The 20,034-nt window shown below is 49.3% G+C and overlaps 3 protein-coding genes and 1 long non-coding RNA gene across 10 annotated transcripts in view; 3 read left to right on the top strand and 1 right to left on the bottom strand.

Annotated features, from left to right (window-relative positions):
* LOC109525474 (uncharacterized) overlaps positions 1-660 on the bottom strand; it is an 11,011-nt gene extending 10,351 nt beyond the window's left edge. Inside the window, exon 1 of the long non-coding RNA XR_002170158.1 lies at positions 424-660. This is a non-coding gene — a long non-coding RNA (uncharacterized LOC109525474). The remainder of the gene's footprint in view (positions 1-423) is intronic.
* Positions 661-728: 68 nt separating this feature from the next.
* Positions 729-5,435, top strand: naprt (nicotinate phosphoribosyltransferase). Of its 2 annotated transcripts, none has more exons than XM_019884615.1 (13): positions 729-1,080; positions 1,672-1,799; positions 1,887-1,969; positions 2,049-2,179; positions 2,259-2,374; positions 2,708-2,904; positions 3,121-3,261; positions 3,374-3,458; positions 3,560-3,640; positions 3,720-3,822; positions 4,133-4,290; positions 5,129-5,236; positions 5,325-5,435. In XM_019884615.1, exons 1-13 carry the CDS (start codon positions 834-836, stop codon positions 5,409-5,411), a joined length of 1,665 nt encoding a protein of 554 aa, XP_019740174.1. In that variant the 5' UTR covers positions 729-833; the 3' UTR covers positions 5,412-5,435. The 2 variants fall into 2 exon arrangements, with proteins under 2 accessions (XP_019740174.1, XP_019740181.1); XM_019884622.1 differs by having other exon boundaries at positions 730-1,080; positions 3,124-3,261.
* Positions 5,436-7,245: 1,810 nt separating this feature from the next.
* LOC109524567 (1-phosphatidylinositol 4,5-bisphosphate phosphodiesterase gamma-1-like) overlaps positions 7,246-20,034 on the top strand; it is a 16,858-nt gene continuing 4,069 nt past the window's right edge. For 2 of the 5 annotated variants that reach the window (XM_019884547.1, XM_019884556.1), the window contains exons 1-20: positions 7,551-8,584; positions 11,573-11,722; positions 12,149-12,242; positions 12,477-12,524; positions 13,335-13,419; positions 13,568-13,648; positions 14,470-14,504; positions 14,782-14,854; positions 14,942-15,037; positions 15,106-15,224; positions 15,531-15,616; positions 15,713-15,833; positions 15,962-16,130; positions 16,825-16,944; positions 17,020-17,393; positions 18,362-18,562; positions 18,642-18,761; positions 18,861-19,044; positions 19,461-19,538; positions 19,627-19,730. In XM_019884547.1, the coding sequence (XP_019740106.1) occupies positions 8,329-8,584; positions 11,573-11,722; positions 12,149-12,242; positions 12,477-12,524; positions 13,335-13,419; positions 13,568-13,648; positions 14,470-14,504; positions 14,782-14,854; positions 14,942-15,037; positions 15,106-15,224; positions 15,531-15,616; positions 15,713-15,833; positions 15,962-16,130; positions 16,825-16,944; positions 17,020-17,393; positions 18,362-18,562; positions 18,642-18,761; positions 18,861-19,044; positions 19,461-19,538; positions 19,627-19,730 (2,594 nt within the window). In that variant the 5' untranslated portion in view covers positions 7,551-8,328. Of the gene's footprint in view, positions 7,462-7,548; positions 8,585-11,572; positions 11,723-12,148; positions 12,243-12,476; positions 12,525-13,334; positions 13,420-13,567; positions 13,649-14,469; positions 14,505-14,781; positions 14,855-14,941; positions 15,038-15,105; positions 15,225-15,530; positions 15,617-15,712; positions 15,834-15,961; positions 16,131-16,824; positions 16,945-17,019; positions 17,394-18,361; positions 18,563-18,641; positions 18,762-18,860; positions 19,045-19,460; positions 19,539-19,626; positions 19,731-20,034 lie in introns of those variants that run through there. The other 3 variants (XM_019884539.1, XM_019884565.1, XM_019884573.1) reach the window with 3 other exon arrangements.
* The window catches only part of LOC109524631 (pituitary adenylate cyclase-activating polypeptide type I receptor-like), a 25,698-nt gene continuing 22,105 nt past the window's right edge, over positions 16,442-20,034 (top strand). For both annotated transcript variants that reach the window (XM_019884647.1, XM_019884634.1), the window contains exon 1: positions 16,442-16,452. The gene's annotated coding sequence lies outside the window, so the exon portion shown is untranslated. The remainder of the gene's footprint in view (positions 16,453-20,034) is intronic.

The raw sequence follows: 20,034 nt of genomic DNA, 5'->3' as shown, positions 1-20,034 counted from the left end.
AAAAGACTAGCACACCCACCCCCCCCCCCCCCCCCGACGTGTTTTGGTCGGTTGACGAGTTTGTTGTGTGAACTAAGGGAAAAAAATCGACAGATGCGCACAAACAGACGTCGGTTCAACAAATGCTTTCCTCTTGAGGGAGAAAGCGAGAACGGAGCCAGAAACAGAATGAGATGGAAAAAAAAAAGAAGCTTTGGGGCAAAGGTGAGCGAATCACCTTTCTCTCCCCCCCCCCCCCCCCGACGTGTTTTGGTCGGTTGACGAGTTTGTTGTGTGAACTAAGGGAAAAAAATCGACAGATGCGCACAAACAGACGTCGGTTCAACAAATGCTTTCCTCTTGAGGGAGAAAGCGAGAACGGAGCCAGAAACAGAATGAGATGGAAAAAAAAAAGAAGCTTTGGGGCAAAGGTGAGCGAATCACCTTTCTCTTGATCCTCTCGTAAGCGAGCCCCAACGCCACCTGGTGGCCATCCCACTCCACTTCCCAGTAGCTGATTCCTTGCAGGCCCTCACAGCACACGACCTGAACCCAGCCGTCAAAGCGGTCCGGGTGGTCCGAGTAGGGCTGCGGTTCCCCCGTTCGACGGACCACGTACGTACACGTTTGTGTACAGGAAGCATCAGGAGTAAACACACACACACACACACACACACACACACACACACACACACACACACATATATATACACGCGCGCGCGCGCGCAGATTGCGGCTCGTGTGCCGGTTTTTCGTTGGGTGGGTGTGCTCAGCACGCACGCCCAGCGGCCGCGTGAACTTCAAGTCCCAGCGATCCTCGGCATCAGTGGACTTGGAACGAGCTTCGCGAAAACATGGCAGCGCCTGGCGGCAGCACGTGCGACGCCGCGGAGAGGTCCGTCGTGGCGCGGGTGCCCCCGCTGCTGACCGACCTGTACCAGTTCACCATGACTTACGGCTACTGGCGCGCCGGGCGCCACCGCGAGCATTCCGCGTTCGAGCTCTTCTTCAGGGAAAACCCCTTCGGCGGCTCCTTCTCGCTCTTCGCCGGCCTCCACGACTGTCTGCTCTTCCTGCGCAACTTTTGCTTCACGGACCAAGGTGGGCGAAGATTTGGACGGCGTACGCTCGATACCGGCGCGAATGTTCACTCGGAGCGAATTCCCCGAACCCGGGGGCGCGCGGATCACGTGACATTTCGGCGTTTCTCTCGGCTTGCGCAACAGCTCGCCGAGCGTCCGCGTGACGGCGGATTCCCGAACTCCAAGGGGGCCCTGGGCGCTCACTGAACTCTGGCGAAGAATAAGTCACCGTTTGTACTCCTGTCAACTGTCACAACAGTCCGTAAACGCGCGAAAGTTCGGGATCCCGACCAAAAGTGTTGCTTAAAAAAAAGAAGGGAATGTTGTAGATCCTCAACCTCCTCCATTTAGTTCAGACTGCAAAATAAAGAAAAAAAATCACAGCATACTCGATGCAAAATGTTGTTTAAGCCTGTCGTTTTTTATTTCAATTGAGAAAAAAAGTATGGGAAGATGTGAGGACACGTTTTCTTTGTGTGTTTGTTTTTAGGCGTGTCCGCAAGGAGCTTTCATGTTGACGCTGAATTTTGCTTGCAAAGTGTGAGAGGACATGCGAAAGAGATGTTCTCGCGATCAAACATTTGTTTTTTCTTCTGCTTTGTGAATGTAGATGTGGATTTCCTGCGATCCGTTTTACCCCCGGCTACCGACCCCGCCTTCTTCCAGTTCCTGCGAAGTCTCGACTGTTCCGACGTCACGCTCCGCTCCGTCCCGGAGGGCACGGTGGTCTTTGCCCGGGTGAGGCGAAGGACCCTCGCGTGACGGGGAAGCGTCCTCCGTCTGGGTGCTCTGAGGGCAAAACTGGTACCTTTGCGATATCTGCAGGAGCCTCTGATGGAGGTTGCGGGTCCACTGGCTGTGGTGCAGCTTCTGGAGACAAGTTTACTTTGTCTGGTTAACTATGCCAGGTAGTACTAACACACATTTTTAAACATTGAAAAAACAAAAAAATCGGACATTTTATGATATCATGCATGTTTCTTCTAGTCTAGTTTGCAGCAATGCCGCCCGCTTCCGCCTGGCGTCCGGCCCCCGCAGGAAACTGCTGGAGATGGGGCTCCGAAGGGCCCAGGGGCCCGACGGAGGGCTGACGGCTTCCAGATATTCGTATATTGGCGGTGAGTGCCGCGTGGAAGCCCATTTCTCAGCCCCCCCCCCACCCCCCCTGACAGAATGACTCACGATTTTGCCTCTTAGGGTTTGATCTCACCAGCAACGTTCAGGCTGGCTTACTGTTCGGAGTCCCTGTCGCGGGGACCATGGCGCACTCCTATGTCACTTCCTTCACCTCGATGGATGAAGTCTCGCCGCAAGTGAGTGCGTGCTCTCATCCAATGACCTAAAAAAAAAAAAAAAGATCATTGGGATTGAGATTTTTCTGTCATGTCGCGGGCGGGCCACTGAAAAATGGACGACGGGCCGCAAATGGACAATCCTGATTGACACATCCCAATTCATGGCTGAGATCCAATGGTGCTCCCTCATTACGCGCCGGCAGTTAAAATGGGCTTGACAATGCGGAGACAACGTTTGGCGGCGGTGACGATGAAGCGTGAGGGGAAAAGGAGTCTCGAGGAATGAGCCGTGACGAAAGGCGCCAATACGCAGGCCCGGCGACTAATGTCCACACTTTCCTTTCCGATTAGACCCTCGTCGATTTGAACGGGGACCGCGAACCGGTGGACTTCATTTCGCTGACCAAGGGTTGGCTGGGTCGGGTGTGCGAGCTTTTGGGGGCGGAGCCCGGAAAGATCCATGAGGGCGAATTGGCCGCCTTCCTGTCATACGCCATCGCTTACCCCCACAACTTCCTGCCGGTGATTGACAGCTACAGTGTGACCTGGTAATTCCGACCAAAGCCATTCGTGTCTTCCTAAATGGCTGCAGTGTTGGGCCAACTCCATTCAAGGGAGACCGAGTTGATTTCCTTCAACACCGGTCGCATGCTTCCTACCTCGGCGCTATTTATTCTTGTGCACTTATCGCAAACGACAAAAATGACTTGTCTTGCCCGTCAGCGTGTTGTAACGTGCCGTATGCGCGTTGGGCTTCTTTCTCGCAGCGGCCTGTTGAACTTCTGCGCCGTGGCCATGGCGCTGTGCGAACTCGGTTATAGGCCCGTGGGAGTTCGCCTGGACAGCGGCGACCTCTGCAAGCAATCGGTGGATGTGCGTCGTGTCCTGAGACTCTGCAGCAAGCGGTGAGTGAGGTGGTGCCACACCGCACATTTCTACAAATGTACCCGATAAAAACCGCGGGGGAGTCGTATTCTTATCCGGTATCCGGTGCTTGCCTCTCGGTGGCGTTGCCAGTTTCTCGACCTCCGCCTTTGATTCGCTGATCATCGTTGGGACCAACAACATCTCAGAGGAAACGATGGTGGAATTCAACAACAAGGTCAAGGCCACAGAGTTTGAACTTTTTTTTTTTTTGCAGGATGGGTGTTAACAATAATCTTTCTGTTTTTCTTTGTCAACAACATTTTGACTTTGCCTCAGGAGAATGAGATTGACGTGGTCGGCGTTGGAACACATCTCGTCACCTGCACCAAACAACCGTCGCTGGGGTGTGTTTATAAGGTAGACTAAGATAGTCGTGCCAGATAACTTTGCTGCAGATTGATTCCGTGGCAATCGTGCTGCTGTTTGCATTTGCTAGCTCGTGGAGGTGCGGGGCAAGCCCAGGATGAAGATCAGCGAAGATCCACAGAAGAGCACCGTCCCGGGAAGGAAAAGTGTCTACAGGCTAATCGATGCTGACGGTAACCAGAGTGACTTATTGGCAGCGGTGGCAAGTCATGAAATACAAATACTGCGTTTGATCACTGCACTTGCAGTAGATTGTCCGGGTATCTGTACGTTTATTTGATCACTTTTGCACGATGCAAGGCTTGAAGGTAGCATACACTTTATTACAGTAAGCTACATATCGATAGTATGAGTTGCGGATTGGGAATTCAATTTTGCAGCACCTGCATTCAAGCTTTTTGTAGTTGTCGACTATTGTCACGATTTCATTGATTGATATTAAAGTGGGTGGTTGACATTTCTGGCAATTTCACCTTTGTGCAGGACATCCCTTTCTGGACCTGTTGTGTCTGGCGCCGGAGCCTGCGCCAGAGGCCGGACGTCATCTAAGATGCCATCCTCTGGCTGCCGATGGCACTCCTCTGTCTGTCACCCCAGCTCAGGTCATTTGTCTGCGCCAGCAAATGTTTACCAAAGGCAAGGTGTGTATTATCCTCATCAACTTAACATAACACGCAATTATGGACACATTTTGGCTTTGAAGAACGGCCTCGAGGGTGTTGTTGCCACGGTTACCTTGAAAAAGTAACATGATCATTTTTCAGCTTCCTTGGTAATAAAAGTAACAAGGCAGTCTTGTGTGGCTACACGAATCGCTTCGGAGTTGTCCGGCGAGTCCTACCAGGTGGGACGATCCATTTTGAATTTTTTTGCAAGGTGGATGGAGATCGTCTCAGCCAGGCTTATTTTGGCATGAATGAATAATGAATTTGCTTCATCTGAATTTTTATGCTATTTGTTTTAAAAATGTCAACAAAAGAAAATATATTCAAAAGTTGATAAAAGTCTGGGCACACAACGTTACGTGACACCCGAGACAAAAGAGGAAAGCAAATACTGCATATCTTTCTACTAGCGAAAACAACGAACTCTAAAATGTGTCGGATGCCAGTGAAGGGATGCCAGACTAGGAGTGATGCGCTCCCTCTTACGAGTACCTGTCAAGAGGCGAGCGGCAGCATTTTGGACCGACTGGAGATGCTACATGGAGGATTCCAAAGTAAAGTGCATGACAGTAATGTGTGGAATTGGAAGCTATGAACCCAACCAGTGTAGCGGCGCTCTACAATGTGAACTCAAACAGCGCGAGTACATTTGAGAAGACCAAGCAACGCGGGAACAATTTGATGACAGTCTGTACTTTCTCATTTTATCCATGGTTAAGCAGGGATGACTGAAAATGGATTGTGACAGTGACCTGCATTTCCAAATACGTCGTTGTGTCCGAGTGAAGTTGTGCAAATGTGCCACACTTTTAAGGTGACACAACCTCTGAGGAGTGCTGCAGAGACAAAAGCCAATGTCCAGTGCTCCCTCCAGAGCCTTCACCCTCGACATAAGCGGCTGCAAGAGCCGGACTCTTACACGGTAAGCCACCACTCCGGAAACGTGTTGCCTGAACCAGAACAGTCAGAGAGCAACCTTGTGGTTGTCATAACGTGCATCGTTCCACCAGGTGGCGCTATCAGAGCAATTATACAACTTGGTGACAGAACTAAGAAGAGGGAGTACAAAGAAGAACAACTTCATCTTGGGCAATTAAAGAAGATATTTTATGCTTTTAAAACCGGCTTTTGTGTCTGTTTACTGTTTATTGAAAGGGGAAACACCAAACGTCAATCAAATTTCCTTCTCGTTTGTGCGACTGTATAAAATAATGAGCCGAAACGTCACTGTGTTTTTGACTCAGTTGGCTTCGTGAAAAGAGCAAATTTTAAAGTGATAAGGTGCAGTTGAAACAGCTAAGTGTTATGGTTGGGTATAAAGTAAAACGACATTCAACTGAAATGCATCATTGGTTTCCTTAAGGAGCCTTCTTCCTTACTTTGTTTTTTTTTTTTTTAACTATTTTCTTGATGGCATTAATTAGGCGCCGATTTATGGCGTCACGCTCACTTTTTAACGCCTTGTTGAACATCGAAAATGACAAACTGAACCCGCAGTCAGTCGTGGCGCAGCTATCGGAACTGTTTGACGTAAGTGGTCGAAACAGCTATTCCTGGTGAACAGAGGCCAGTAGAGCCACGGAAGCTCCTCCAGCTTGTTCGGGGGCGCTGGAAATTGGGTTGTTGATTTTGGTTCTGAGTGTGTGGGACAGAGTTCAAAGGTTGTGGTCAAATGACGTCCTCCGCTTCGAAAATGGTGGGATGGTTGCAGTACCACATGTCCCCCGCAGAGGACGCACTCCCTGTATGGATGAGGTGAGTACAGTATTTGTCTAGTTTGTCATTTTAGATGGGAGACTAAGTATGTTTTTTTTTTTTTTACATGAGGCAATCAGACGGCACATGATTAAAGGCGCCAAGAAGTTGTTTAATGAAAAAAGGAGAAAAAAAGAAGGCGTTGAGAGGTCAGGAATCCGAGTGGGCGGAGTCCATTTTTTTGGTCCACCCCCACGTTCAGCCAGACCTGGAATTGCGCTCGGCGGACACGCGTCCTAGACGGAAGGGAGTTCCAGTCCAATTTTACAAGCACAACACCGCACGCCCATGGACCGCTGCTTATGCAGCGAAATGCATCCCTTCTGCGTTTCCGTGTCTTCGCCGGGGAGCCAAGAGGAAGGCGCAGCGAATGGGCAACGTACAAGGTTTTCGTCGCGGTCTCCCGGTGTTCCGCATCCGCGGGATAGTCAGCCTCGGTGAAGTTTCATCACAGCACCGGTCGCCTCCCCCCAAACCGCCTATTTCACCAAGTGGTCATTCCATAAACCGATCTTTGTGTGTGTGTGTGTGTGTGTTTTACACTAAATATTTTTCATGTGAAAAGGATCTCATCCACTTTTTGTCATGGACTTTGAATGAAGCAGGACTGCGTTTGCGCTGGAAAACAAAGTGATGAAAAAACTCAATGAGTGGGTTTCGGTACTGCGCAGCCTCTCGGACGCATCTGGAAAAGATAACAGAGGCACACACACTCCCCTCTAGAGGACCTAAGGAGCAGTCATAACTCACCCCCCTGTCGTGTGGCGCGCAACTTGCGTTTCAATGTGAGCCTGTTTGCAAGGTGAGCGTCCCACACCCAACAGCCCGGCAGTCATCGAACTTCCACGGATAGCGATGCGGTGAGGATGTGCGCAGCCAGGTCGGATGGACGCCTCAACGGCAGCGCCGAGGAGGCGACGGGGCCGCCTCCCGCAGCCTCCAGGGTGATGATGGACTGGGCAGAGGCCGGTCCGCGCATCCTCCACAGTCTGCAGATGGGCACCGTCATGACCATTTTCTTTTTTTTTTTTTTTAACTATTTTCTTGATGGCATTAATTAGGCGCCGATTTATGGCGTCACGCTCACTTTTTAACGCCTTGTTGAACATCGAAAATGACAAACTGAACCCGCAGTCAGTCGTGGCGCAGCTATCGGAACTGTTTGACGTAAGTGGTCGAAACAGCTATTCCTGGTGAACAGAGGCCAGTAGAGCCACGGAAGCTCCTCCAGCTTGTTCGGGGGCGCTGGAAATTGGGTTGTTGATTTTGGTTCTGAGTGTGTGGGACAGAGTTCAAAGGTTGTGGTCAAATGACGTCCTCCGCTTCGAAAATGGTGGGATGGTTGCAGTACCACATGTCCCCCGCAGAGGACGCACTCCCTGTATGGATGAGGTGAGTACAGTATTTGTCTAGTTTGTCATTTTAGATGGGAGACTAAGTATGTTTTTTTTTTTTTTTACATGAGGCAATCAGACGGCACATGATTAAAGGCGCCAAGAAGTTGTTTAATGAAAAAAGGAGAAAAAAAGAAGGCGTTGAGAGGTCAGGAATCCGAGTGGGCGGAGTCCATTTTTTTGGTCCACCCCCACGTTCAGCCAGACCTGGAATTGCGCTCGGCGGACACGCGTCCTAGACGGAAGGGAGTTCCAGTCCAATTTTACAAGCACAACACCGCACGCCCATGGACCGCTGCTTATGCAGCGAAATGCATCCCTTCTGCGTTTCCGTGTCTTCGCCGGGGAGCCAAGAGGAAGGCGCAGCGAATGGGCAACGTACAAGGTTTTCGTCGCGGTCTCCCGGTGTTCCGCATCCGCGGGATAGTCAGCCTCGGTGAAGTTTCATCACAGCACCGGTCGCCTCCCCCCAAACCGCCTATTTCACCAAGTGGTCATTCCATAAACCGATCTTTGTGTGTGTGTGTGTGTGTGTTTTACACTAAATATTTTTCATGTGAAAAGGATCTCATCCACTTTTTGTCATGGACTTTGAATGAAGCAGGACTGCGTTTGCGCTGGAAAACAAAGTGATGAAAAAACTCAATGAGTGGGTTTCGGTACTGCGCAGCCTCTCGGACGCATCTGGAAAAGATAACAGAGGCACACACACTCCCCTCTAGAGGACCTAAGGAGCAGTCATAACTCACCCCCCTGTCGTGTGGCGCGCAACTTGCGTTTCAATGTGAGCCTGTTTGCAAGGTGAGCGTCCCACACCCAACAGCCCGGCAGTCATCGAACTTCCACGGATAGCGATGCGGTGAGGATGTGCGCAGCCAGGTCGGATGGACGCCTCAACGGCAGCGCCGAGGAGGCGACGGGGCCGCCTCCCGCAGCCTCCAGGGTGATGATGGACTGGGCAGAGGCCGGTCCGCGCATCCTCCACAGTCTGCAGATGGGCACCGTCATGACCATTTTCTACCAGAAGAAATCCCAACGTCCAGAAAGGAGGACTGTACAGATCAAGCAGGACACCAGACAAATCGTGTGGCGTCGCAGCTCGGACAAAATCGAAGGAGAGGGTGAGTACGAGGTTTTGGAGATTGCATTTTTTGAATGGGAGGTCAACTTTAACTGAGGACATGTTGACAAATTGAAGGACAAAACTATATTATTCCTTGAGAAGGATATAGCTTCCACATCAACAGCATCCGATATTATGCAAGCATTTACTGTACTACAAAGCAAAATTTTGAACTCTTTACAATACTAAACGATTGTTTCGTTGGTTTTGAGTGAATTGCAAAAGTTGGTTTGACCAAATTGCAAAGTGAACCTGAGCACCTGCAACTGTAATCACACGCAATGGAAGCATCACAAAGAATTATTAAAATAAATACTGATAAACATTCAACTGACTGTAGTTTTAAGTTGTAATGTCACAAATCACGACAAGATGGCCGACAGGTCTTATCGGGCTCTTATACTGCTCAATACTATGACACTTTTTTTTAGGATCATGAATGACATGCAGGATAAACATAGAAGCTCAATAGCATTAACATTTTGAGTGAGTTAATTTTTGTGAAATGACATATACAAAATCAGTTTTTGGACTTCAAGTTGGTTCCTTGTTCAACAATTTTGTGCCATCCTTGAATGTTCATTTTTATGCAAGCGAGCCCTTTGCACTGGAAAAAAAATATTACAGTATGTGATCATTTTGGTGTTCGCTTCAAGCCTGCCAAATTAGTTTTCAAAGGGAGTGCGATTATTTTTGCTGAAAACACGCTTGTAACACCCAACTCGGTGGACTGCTTAATCATGGCTCAGCTCCAGAAAAGCGGCGAGCCGTGATTGGGAGGTCCCTGAGTCGTGAGCAACTTTGATGTCATTTTCGGTCGACAGAAAGCGGCAAAATGGCCGCCCCCGCAGATGGCTAAACACGGGTGAATTCTGCTGCTTCACTCATTTTCCACAAAGGCAATCGTCATTTGAATGTCGTTGTTAGACCCGTGAAGGCACATGGAACATTCGAAAATGTTTGCGTTAAACCTCCCCTTTAAAGTCTGTTTGGCTCTTATTAAAAAGGGCGCCCGTGGCAGCACATTCCACCTCAGCAGGTCTCGATCTCCCACGACTCAATCAGCAACCCATTTTTTTCCCCCCCTCTTCCTTTCTCTTTTCCTCCAGCTGTCTTTTCTCAAGTTGCTTAATCCTCACAGCCACATAACCCCCCCCCCCCCCACCACCACCCCTCCCGGCCTCATTTCCACATTGTCTCTGACCTCTCAGTCGACTTTCTTTCGCTTTCTCTTTTTACCTCAAGGTTCTTCAGCGGATTCTTGACCTTTTGTTCTGAAAAATCTCTATGTTCACGCCAATCCGACTGACCTACGTGCAGCGTCTCCACTCCCAGCTTGTTTTTGTAACGTGATATTTTTTTCGCCCGACTGTTTGCTTTCAAGTCAGGTTCCACCCTCAACACCCACCCACTCACACACACACACACGCAGGAACGCACGCACACACGCACCAATCAGCGTGTTCGTTGCAATGAACTCTTTGGATTACATGGTCAACTCTGATTGTTGAGACACAGGAAGTGCGGGGCAATCAGGGAGTGTCTGACTTCCTGTCTCGCATTGAACACAACAAAAGGCCTAACCTTTCATTACAGGAAGCTGGGACGCCGAGTGAAATTGAAGTCTTGCATTCTGAAGATTGAGTGATCATATAAACACAAGAGAAAAGTCATGAGAACAAAATCAAAGATAGCGTTGGGATTAGCGTAGCACCGGAGACAGAAATGTTTGCGCGGGTTAGCCAGGGTGGCGCAACGCCTCGGCGAGAGTCTGCCAGCGGCGGCCGTGCGCGCGTGTATCTTTCTTAATCACTGCATCCACAGTCGGGGTTGGACAAAGTAAACTTCACACACATCCAGAACAATGTTCATTGCATTCGTCATCAAGCAGGAACGAGTCCCAAGTAAAAAAACAACATTCTGCTGGGTTTCATTTGCAGTTGCTTTGCTTTCGTCTCACATAGTCTACTTGTGTGTCTAGCACTGATTCGCTAGCGAACAGGAACTCTTTTTAAATATGCACTCACTGTAAAAAGAGCTTGTGGCAGGATATTAAGGGGTCGAATAAAAATACTATATTCATACATCGGGAGATTAAAAAAAAAAAAAAATCAGATATCAAAATGTTCCCCTCATGATGGTGTGGCCAGAGAGTGACAAGTCACCAAGCTGCGCTCCTGCATACCACAAAAATTGTGTGTGTGTGTGTGTGTGTGTGTGTGTGTGTGTGTGTGTGTGTGTGTGTGTGTGTGTGTGTGTGTGTGTGTGTGTGTGTGTGTTTGAGTGATAGCAGAGGACATCTGCTAAATCAATAATATTTGTTTTGTTTTTTTTGTGGGTGTGGACACAAAGCGTGGGAAGTGTCCAAGCAGCTTTCTTTCAGTCTTTGCGCCATGCTCACTTTAAGATTTCAGCCGCAACATCAGCTCTCAGTTCCGCTGACGTTGGAATCTCCCGCGAGAATTCCTGTCATCAATACGAGTTCACTTTGTTTCACTCTTTCAGCATCATCAACGGAGCGCCAAATTGACACGCAAAAGGCCCTTGGGAATTATTTCGCATGATTTCCATGACTAGATTGCTTTGATGGGTTTTGTTTAAAATAAACGATGAAAATAATCATCTTTGATCCTTGAGCTGCAAGCGTGCCATTAACTGTCCAATTTGCAGGTCCGTTGATACAATCTTGTGTGCTTCATAAGGCAAACGCAGCCAAAGGTGCATTTTCAAACATCGTCGTCATCGTTACGGCACAAAACGTTTTTGTCTGTCATATATTTTTTTGGACGCCCACATGCTGCTAGATTTTTTGAGGCTCCGGCAGCTCACATGTTTGACGGGGAAAAAAAAAAACCCAATCATGTGCAGTAATTTGATATAGCGTATGATCATCTTTTTCTGTGTGTGTGTGTGTGTGTGTGTGTGTGTGTGTGTGTGTGTGTGTGTGTGTGTTCACGCAACGATGAACTTTTCCTCTCCCATCCAGTGGACATCCGAGAGATCCGGGAGCTGCGTTTGGGAAAAGCCTCCCGAGATTTTGAGCGCTACCCGGAGGAGGCTCGTAAAGTGGACTCTGCCCTCTGCTTCATCGTGCTTTACGGTCTGGAGTTTCGCCTCAGGACTCTCAGTCTTGCAGGTCGGTGCGTGTGGGCGTGTGTGCGTGGGTGGGCGGGTGAGAGCTAATCCGCCCCTCCGGGCGCTATTTGTTTTTACTCCCTTCCCGAACGCAGCCAGAGGCTCACGAGGGAACCTCCGCTCTAAAATTTGATCTCTACAAGCAATGTAAAGTTTGTTCATGTTTCCCGGGGAAAGTCATGGCGTGTATCCTCGAGGTCTCACCAAAAGCACTCCCATTTCCTTTTTGGAAACATCTGCCTTGTGCTTTTCGTCAAACGTATTTTTTGGTTTGCTCTGGTTGGTGGTGTATTTCAATTGTGAGGAGCAGCCACAAAACAAAGGCAGCCCTGAATCTTGGTTGGCTTTTGTGTTCCTCATCTACGAGAGTCCCGTCGGCGTTTTCATGCTCTTTGGGTGAGAAAGTCTTTTCTTGGGATCTTTTCAGCCTTCAGTGAGGAGGAAGTCCACATGTGGATCACTGGTCTCAACTGGCTGATGAGTGACACTCAGAGAGCAGCCGCCCCGCTACAAACAGACAGGTTGGAACGCTTTGACTTGCGGGGGCAGTCACGCCATTTTTATCCGTCTCGTCTCTTGTTTATTCCACTCGTCCCCAATCCGGATCATGGGAAGACTGCTTGCCGTAATGTGTTCCGACAAACACGTAAAATGAATCAAAATCAAAAAACAGTTCAACTTTGGCGGAGGTGTACTCCGAAAAGCTGTCTCATCCTGTCTTTGGTGTAATTCTCCACGTTCTTCTCCCTCGATAGATGGCTGAGGAAACAGTTTGAAGTCATGGACAGGGACCACGAGGGAAGGTGAGTTGTCTTCGGTGGGCCTGCCCGGTGCCCCGCCCACTTTTGTCTGTGCTGGCGTGATTGAAGCCAGACTTGTGGTTGGGTCGCTGCGGCGCCAGCACAAACAGCCTGTCGCCGCTTGATAAGGTGAAGGAAGTCAGTCTATAGGCTTCGATAGGGCAACTTCCTTTCTGCGAGGAAAACAGTCACAGTCCAGGAGAGAGAGCGAGAAAGTGTAGGGCAGTAGCGGCGTTCCAAGTTTAATCTTTTCAACGTCAGTCAGCTTTCCAGAAGCAAAGCTGCGTTCATGTTCACATTGGGTGGTCGCACCCGCACAAGCAACATTTGCCCAGGCGGTCCCAAACCTGAAATGCATCTCTTCCTGTTTGAATTCAACGTAGCGAATCTGGCCTCAACATTTTTGAGTTTCGTCTGACAATGCAGAGGAGAAGGCTGCAAAGTTGGCGACAAAAGGGTGCAAACTACATGTGCGAATTAAAGCCATGTTACTTCTGGAGTCCTCACCGTCAGACGACAGTTCGACGTTCAAGTGCTCACAGCACTACGCAGAAAGGAAGCTCACATCATGTTACGTCCAATGTGACAGAGGCATGATAGTGTCACAAAATAGTCAAATTTGCGTTTTATTGTCGTGTTCTGCCGTTGAGCACTTGCGCGTCGTCCTTCGAGGGTTTGACCTCTGCCAATAGTCTTGCACACGCTAATATCGGAGATCTGTTGAATGGTCAAAGCAATTGCTGCTACGTCAGTGAACCCGAGGCTCTTTAAAAGCGTTTGATAGCTCTCGTGTCTGTTCTGCCTCTCCCGCAGTGTCACAGTGAAGGATGTGAAAGCTTTGCTGCCTCAGGTCAACTACCGAGTCCCTAACTTGCGCTTCCTGAAAGACAAACTACAGGTCACGATTGTGTTTTGAAACGTATCTTGAAAATGTATTTTCCAAGCCTTTTTCAACGTCACTGTCGACAAATAAACGTGACGTCATCACAGTGGCTACCTTTTATTTTTTCGTTTAATCTTCATTCCAATTCTCAATGTGTGTCCAGGAGGTTGATGCCCGCGGTGAATTGGCGTACCCCAACTTTGCACAACTTTATCAAACACTGATGTTTGATACACAGAGGAGTGTAAGTGTCAGTGTTGAGTTTGCACCCAAAGGACACTTACACACTGGTCGTACATACTCTGTTTCTTTACATACCAAAGGTAAAGGGAAAAACACACCTACTTTAAGCCAATTGCTCAAAACCATCTGATGAAATAGCCTGCCAAAATTTATGATCGCATGGGGATGTTAGGAACTTGCGAATCATTGTATTCTGTTTTTAATTACGTTCTTTCAATCTATCTAGCTAGCTACCGACGTATCTATCGAGCTATCTAGCTAGCTAGCTAGCTAGCTAGCTAGCTATCGAGCTATCGATCGAGCCATCTAGCTAGCTAGCTAAGTTTTAAGGTGAGGGGGTAGCATTAGGAGTAGTATTATCCACACGGGTTGTTAAAACACTTCTAAAGTAATTAACAAAACGTTGCTGTTGTTTTCAGTATAAGCCGGTTTACAAATGGTATTCCATAAGTCAGCCACCAATGTTTGTTTAGTTGCTAAAAACAACATTGATTTCATGTCAAAACAAACCAAAATTGGGACTTGATTCTCCTGATATCGTGATTTGCCTATTTTTATTTTATTTGTTTAACTTTTCATTGCGAAGGCAAGAGTACACACTTGACCTGTCACATGTCGACACGTTCATGTTCACATTCACACTGTTGGGCAAATACACAGTCGATATTATCGTCTTGCGCAAAGTCGTATTGAGGATGAAAGTGGCCTCGAAAAAGCAATGACGGCACAAGTTGTTTATTTTCTGCAAAGCCACTGCACTCACGTTGTCCTTTTTTTTATGCTTGTCCTGTTCGCGCTTACTCCCTCCACCTGGGCTCTCAGATTATCGAACAACTGGAACTCTCCTTCCCTTTGCGGTGAGTCCCGCCACCTGCACCTCTTCTTCGGTGTTCAGCCATTTTTATTTTGGACATTTTGTGTCATTGTTCAGGCTGACCTGAAAATATCAGATACACGTCAAAAAACAGGAGGCAAAGAAATCAGAGCCAAAGTATGAACTCAGCCGGTCGGAATAGCTCCAAATATGAGTGCGACGCAGCTGCTTTCTCTGCTGATTTACGAGATAATAGCTCCAAGATGCTGCAGGTAGCAGATGTCTTAAGTTATCATATCATCAACTTTTTGGGTTTTCAGGAATGTTGACAGACCAGAACTGTGCCAGATTTCCCTTTATGACTTCCAGAAATTTTTACAAATGGATCAAAAGGTAAGAGTTCACAGAGTCTGAAAGGAAGCGTCCAAGTCAGGACGAGCTCCCCACGCATCTTTTTTTTTTTTTTCCCCTTCCAACAAGGTGTCATGGGCATCAGATTTGAATCGGGTCAGAGAGTTCCTCGCGGGCTACGTAAGAGGCGGACCCCAGTCTGAGCCCGCCTTGCAACTCGACGAGGTGACGAGACGCAGCCAAACAGAAAGCACGGCACATTTGAAATGTTAAGTGTCACGTTATTTTCACAGTTCCTGACCTTCTTGTTCTCTAAAGAGAATTCAGTGTGTGACCCTCAGCTCTCACCCCTTATTCCCGAAGACATGAAGAGGCCGCTAGCACAATACTGGATCTCTTCCTCACACAACACGTACGTCTCCTCATCCGTCATGAGTTGGCCGAAAACCTCCACATTCTTCTTCTCGCGTCTCTTCATCTAAGCGAGAGAAGCTAACCGGTTTTCAGCGTCAGTTCATCCTGCCGCCTGATGCCTCCGATAAGACCTTCCTTCACTTGAAGGAGATCTGAGGTCTGATTTCTCGCACAGGTGCTGGGAAAAATGTACTTCGATTGTTTTGTGTCGCCGCTCAGAATTCCTTTAGGCCGAAGGCTGTTGTACAGGACAGGGCGAGTTCCGAAGGCCGGACTCTTCTCTGAAGTTTCCTTGTGCTCTCAGCTACCTGACAGGTGACCAGTTTTCCAGCGAATCATCCCTCGAAGCCTATGCTCGCTGTCTGAGGATGGGCTGCCGCTGCATCGAACGTGCGTCTTTGCTGATGTCGTGACCCGGGTGGCCTCAATGTTGAGTTGAAGTCTTGTCATGGGGGACGTTGTACCGAAAACCTTTTCTGACTTCAGTGGACTGCTGGGATGGACCCGATGACCTGCCCATCATCTACCACGGTCACACTTTAACCTCGAAGATCAAATTCCTCGACGTGCTTCACACCATTAAAGAACACGCCTTTGTCACATCCGAGTATGTCATTTCGCATTCTCTCGATGGTTTGGTTTTTTTCCGAGATCAATCTTGGTCACAGGATGATCCGGTAAAGACATGCAATCGGAGAGTAAAGCCCGCGATCTCACGTTTCTGCGCGTGCATAGGTATCCCGTCATCTTGTCTATCGAAGACCACTGCAGCGTGGTCCAACAAAGGAACATGGCCACACACTTTAAGAAGGTATTTGGGGAGATGCTGCTCACCAAGCCCGTTGACAACAATGCCGAGGACCTCCCTTCACCCTGGCAGCTTCGCAGGAAGATCCTGATCAAGGTACCGGGACCAACATCTCCATTCGCATCAGAAACCGGAATCGTTCAATTTGGTCGCGAGCGGGAAAGACGAAACCATTGATCCAAAATGGCCGAAACACCCGCGCGGTGAATGTTCAACATTCACGGCGCCTCAATTACAAAGGGTAGCCCGGTATCGCCGCTACCTCGCCAACCTGTGCTTATAAGTGTGGCGGTGGTGTGGTGCTGCGCTACAAGAAAACGGAGTTTTGATCAGAGTCTCATTGAGGGACAAGAGAAAGGGAAAATATTCGAACCACCTCCCAGTCAAAGACGGGGGCGTGCTAGCCATCTACCACTTCGTACTCATCGGACTGGTCGCAGGGCTGACAGTAGACAGACGACCATTCACACTTCTCTGCGCCTGGACTCCTAACCGTCGACGCTAAAGCACAAGTTTGAGTCTTAAATTCACCTAACATGCACATTTTGAGGGTGTCCACATACCTCATTTGAGGGAGAGCCTGCAAACTCCACACACACCACTCTGAGTTGAAATCGAATCCCACAAACCCTTTGGTGAAGCGGAAAGCCACAATCATCAACACTGTGTTCAAAATTTAGACTTCAAGACAAATGTGTCGGGTCCCGGTAAAATACTACAACATGGAGTTGAAACAAAAAAAAAAAAAGCCTCGAAACATGTCGCCGTGATTTCTGTCCATGTGTCCAAGCACAAGAAACTGGTGGAGGGAACCTTGTACGAGGAGGTGACAACGGGCAGCTCCTCGGAAAATGACCTCAGCAACTCGTTGAAGAACGGCATCCTCTACCTCCAAGACCCCGTTGACCACGTGAGTGCTCGCCATGTGCGACACTCTCTTGCACGGCTTCCGTTTTCCACGACCCGACTATGTGTGTGCATACAGACTTGGACGCCGCATTATTTTGTCCTGACCAGTCATAAGATTTACTATTCGGAGGAGACGTCCCGCAACCAGACGGCTGACGAAGAAGAAGATTTCGATGACGCCAACGAGGTGAGCTGTCAACCAGACAAGCGTGACGGAAAGCCGGCGATCTTGTTCTCTTTTGTCACGCTGTCGCCTCAGGAATGTCGGGGCGACAACCGCGAGCTGCACAGCGCGGAGCGCTGGCTTCACGCTAAGCTGGGCGGAGGTTGCGACGGCCGTCAGCTGGCGGAAAAACTCCTGCAGGACTATTGCGAGGGCGGAGCGCAAGATGGCACCTTCCTGGTGCGCGAGAGTGAGACCTTTGTTGGAGACTACACCTTGTCCTTCTGGTGAGTGATGCTTTTCATTTTCGGAGTGAAAAGGTACCTCCCCTAAGATGCTTTCATGCATTGACTTGCCGATCGTTTTGATTTTATTTTGAAAACCACCCCACTTTGCTGCTGTCGATGGTTTGCCGTGGTCGAGGACCCAAAGGCAGGAGAAGCAAGGCGTACGGAACAAAATATATCCGCAAAAACACAAGGGGCACTCTGGGGGGAAAAACTACAAGTCCTGAAAAGAGCAAAACTCAAAAGTAGCGGCAGGAAATAAATGACACCGCTTAAGAGAAACAAAACAACGTGACAGCAACAGAAAGCAAAAACAACGACTTTAGTACAACAATCAACGACCAACAGGTGCGACACTGGAGGAGAAGTCCTCTGATGCCCCCTGTTGGTCACAAACGTAACAGAACCCATGGCAGAAAACGATGACCCAGAATACATCGAATCTAGACAAAAGAGAATCACGACAGCCGCGGCACGGACACGAATGAGAGGGGTGGAGGGCGAGCTCGACGTCGGGTAGATAGATCATCATCCGCCCACGGAGGTATTCTCGCACCTCCTTTCGGAACGTACTATGCTGTGGACGCAAATCAACGTCTACCCCTGCCATGTCAAGCACTTTGCCTCTCACACATAGATGTGAAAGGGAATGAGAGGAATTGCCGCGATTGGCAGGGAATCCATTCAGCTGTTTCACACCCACAACGGCGCAGCACGTCTGTTTTTAACTGTGGCAAGCTGCGCGCATCTAGGAAAAAAGTAAGAGAGCTGTCTCGCACGCCTCTGTGCAGTTTTCTGAGTATAGAGACTGTGCTCTCCCGGGAAAAACGGCTTTTGGTCGATCTCCCTCTTACGTTGGGCCTGGATTGTATTTGCACGGGTGATGGCAACGCTTGGAAAAAAAAAAAAAAAGGGAGTTTTTAACCTGACGTTCAGTCGCACATCTGCCGTTTGATTTCTTCCATCAGGCGCTCGGGACGCGTCCAGCACTGCAGGATCCATTTACGTCAAGAATCTGGCGCCACTCGTTTCTACCTGACTGACCACCCGGTGTTTGACAGCCTTCACCAGCTCATCTGCCACTACAGAGAGACGCCGCTGCGCTGCAACGAGTTTGAAATGAGGCTTGGCAACCCGCTACCTCAACCTAACGCGCACGAGAGGAGAGAGTAGGTTGCGCCTCATCTGGCACTCGCACGACTCGTACGCTCGTCCTTTTTCATTCGATCGCCGACGTGTGCCGCGCAGATGGTATCACTCAAGTCTGTCCCGAGTTCAGGCCGAGCACATGCTGATGCGAGTGCCTCGAGACGGAGCCTTCCTGGTGCGGAAACGCAGCGAGCAGAACTCTTACGCCATCTCCTTCAGGTGCAATCGCGGAACGCTGCGGAGGAAACGCACGTCTGCTTTGTGCCGAGGATTGAAAGTGTCCTTTTTTTTTTTTTTTTTCCCTGAACTTGTGCGCAGGGCCGAGGGTAAGATCAAACACTGTCGTATCCAGCAGGAAGGTCGCCTCTTCATGCTGGGCAGCTCAGCAGAGTTTGAGAGTCTGGTGGATCTGGTGAGCTACTATGAGAAGCACCCCCTGTACCGCAAGATGAAGCTGCGTTATCCCATCAATGAGGACGCTTTGGATCGGATGGGTACCACGGTCAGTCACACAAAAGGGGGCGTTCGAAACTTCGCGCGGGACACGCAGGTCGAGACAAACGGACATTCACATGCGGGGGGCGGAGGATTCCCGTCCGAGCCGCAGAGGGAACGGCAGCCCGCCAGCCCATCTGCGGGTTGCGCCTTCATCCGGGGGCCTCGGAACGTTTTCGTTAAAGGATGAAAGGGCCGCTTGAAAATTCATCAACCTTTCGAAACGCGCTAAAGCCAGTGAAGGAAGCAATTACGTCTTGTTTGTTTTGCCGAGTTCGCCGCATCAGCTTTCTGTTGAAGGTGTGAAGGCAAAAGAGTGGGGGAGGATTTTTTCCCAAACGGCCCTCTGCCTCGCAGACTATGAAGCGCAGAAATGCAGAGAGGAAGTTTGACAACTGGACATTTCCTTGTTTATCATTTCAGGAACTTGATTACGGGGCGTTGTATGAAGCTCGCGCTCCTCATTTTTACGTGGAGGCAAACAAGATGCCCACCGCTCGGGTGAGCGCGCTGTCCGTGCGCCCGTCATCTCGGGAGTCTGAAATGGCAATCCAGCTTTGCGTTTGGCTTTCTCTGCTGCGTTCCACAGTGCACGGTCAAGGCGCTGTATGACTACCGAGCCCAGAGGGAAGACGAGTTGGGGTTCCCCAAACAGGCGCTCCTCTTAAACGTGGAGAAGCAGGAGGGAGGCTGGTGAGTCTCGCCGTGCGTCAATCGCTTCAAAAGCCGCCAGCAAAGTGGCTGATATGCCGTGAAGAAAAAATCAGTACGGAATATCGTCATTGTCTCAACACAAACTCTCAACTCGCTTGCTGGACTCGCATCCTGGGACCAAGTCCAGAAAGAAGCTTGAAAATCTGTTTTCCACTGCTGATCCCATTCAGGGTTGTAGGGGAGCCGGATTGGACCCTGGACGGGTTCCTGGCAACTTTGAAACTGAACTACAGCAGAAATACATCTGGGCCTATTTTGGAATGTGCACATCTAAGCAGCCCCC

Source organism: Hippocampus comes, unplaced genomic scaffold (genome assembly GCF_001891065.2).
Source record: "Hippocampus comes isolate QL1 unplaced genomic scaffold, H_comes_QL1_v1.1 scaffold90, whole genome shotgun sequence".
Taxonomy (NCBI): domain Eukaryota; kingdom Metazoa; phylum Chordata; class Actinopteri; order Syngnathiformes; family Syngnathidae; genus Hippocampus; species Hippocampus comes.
The sequence above is the reverse complement of the archived record's forward strand: the minus strand, read 5'-3'. Positions and strand labels throughout refer to the sequence as shown.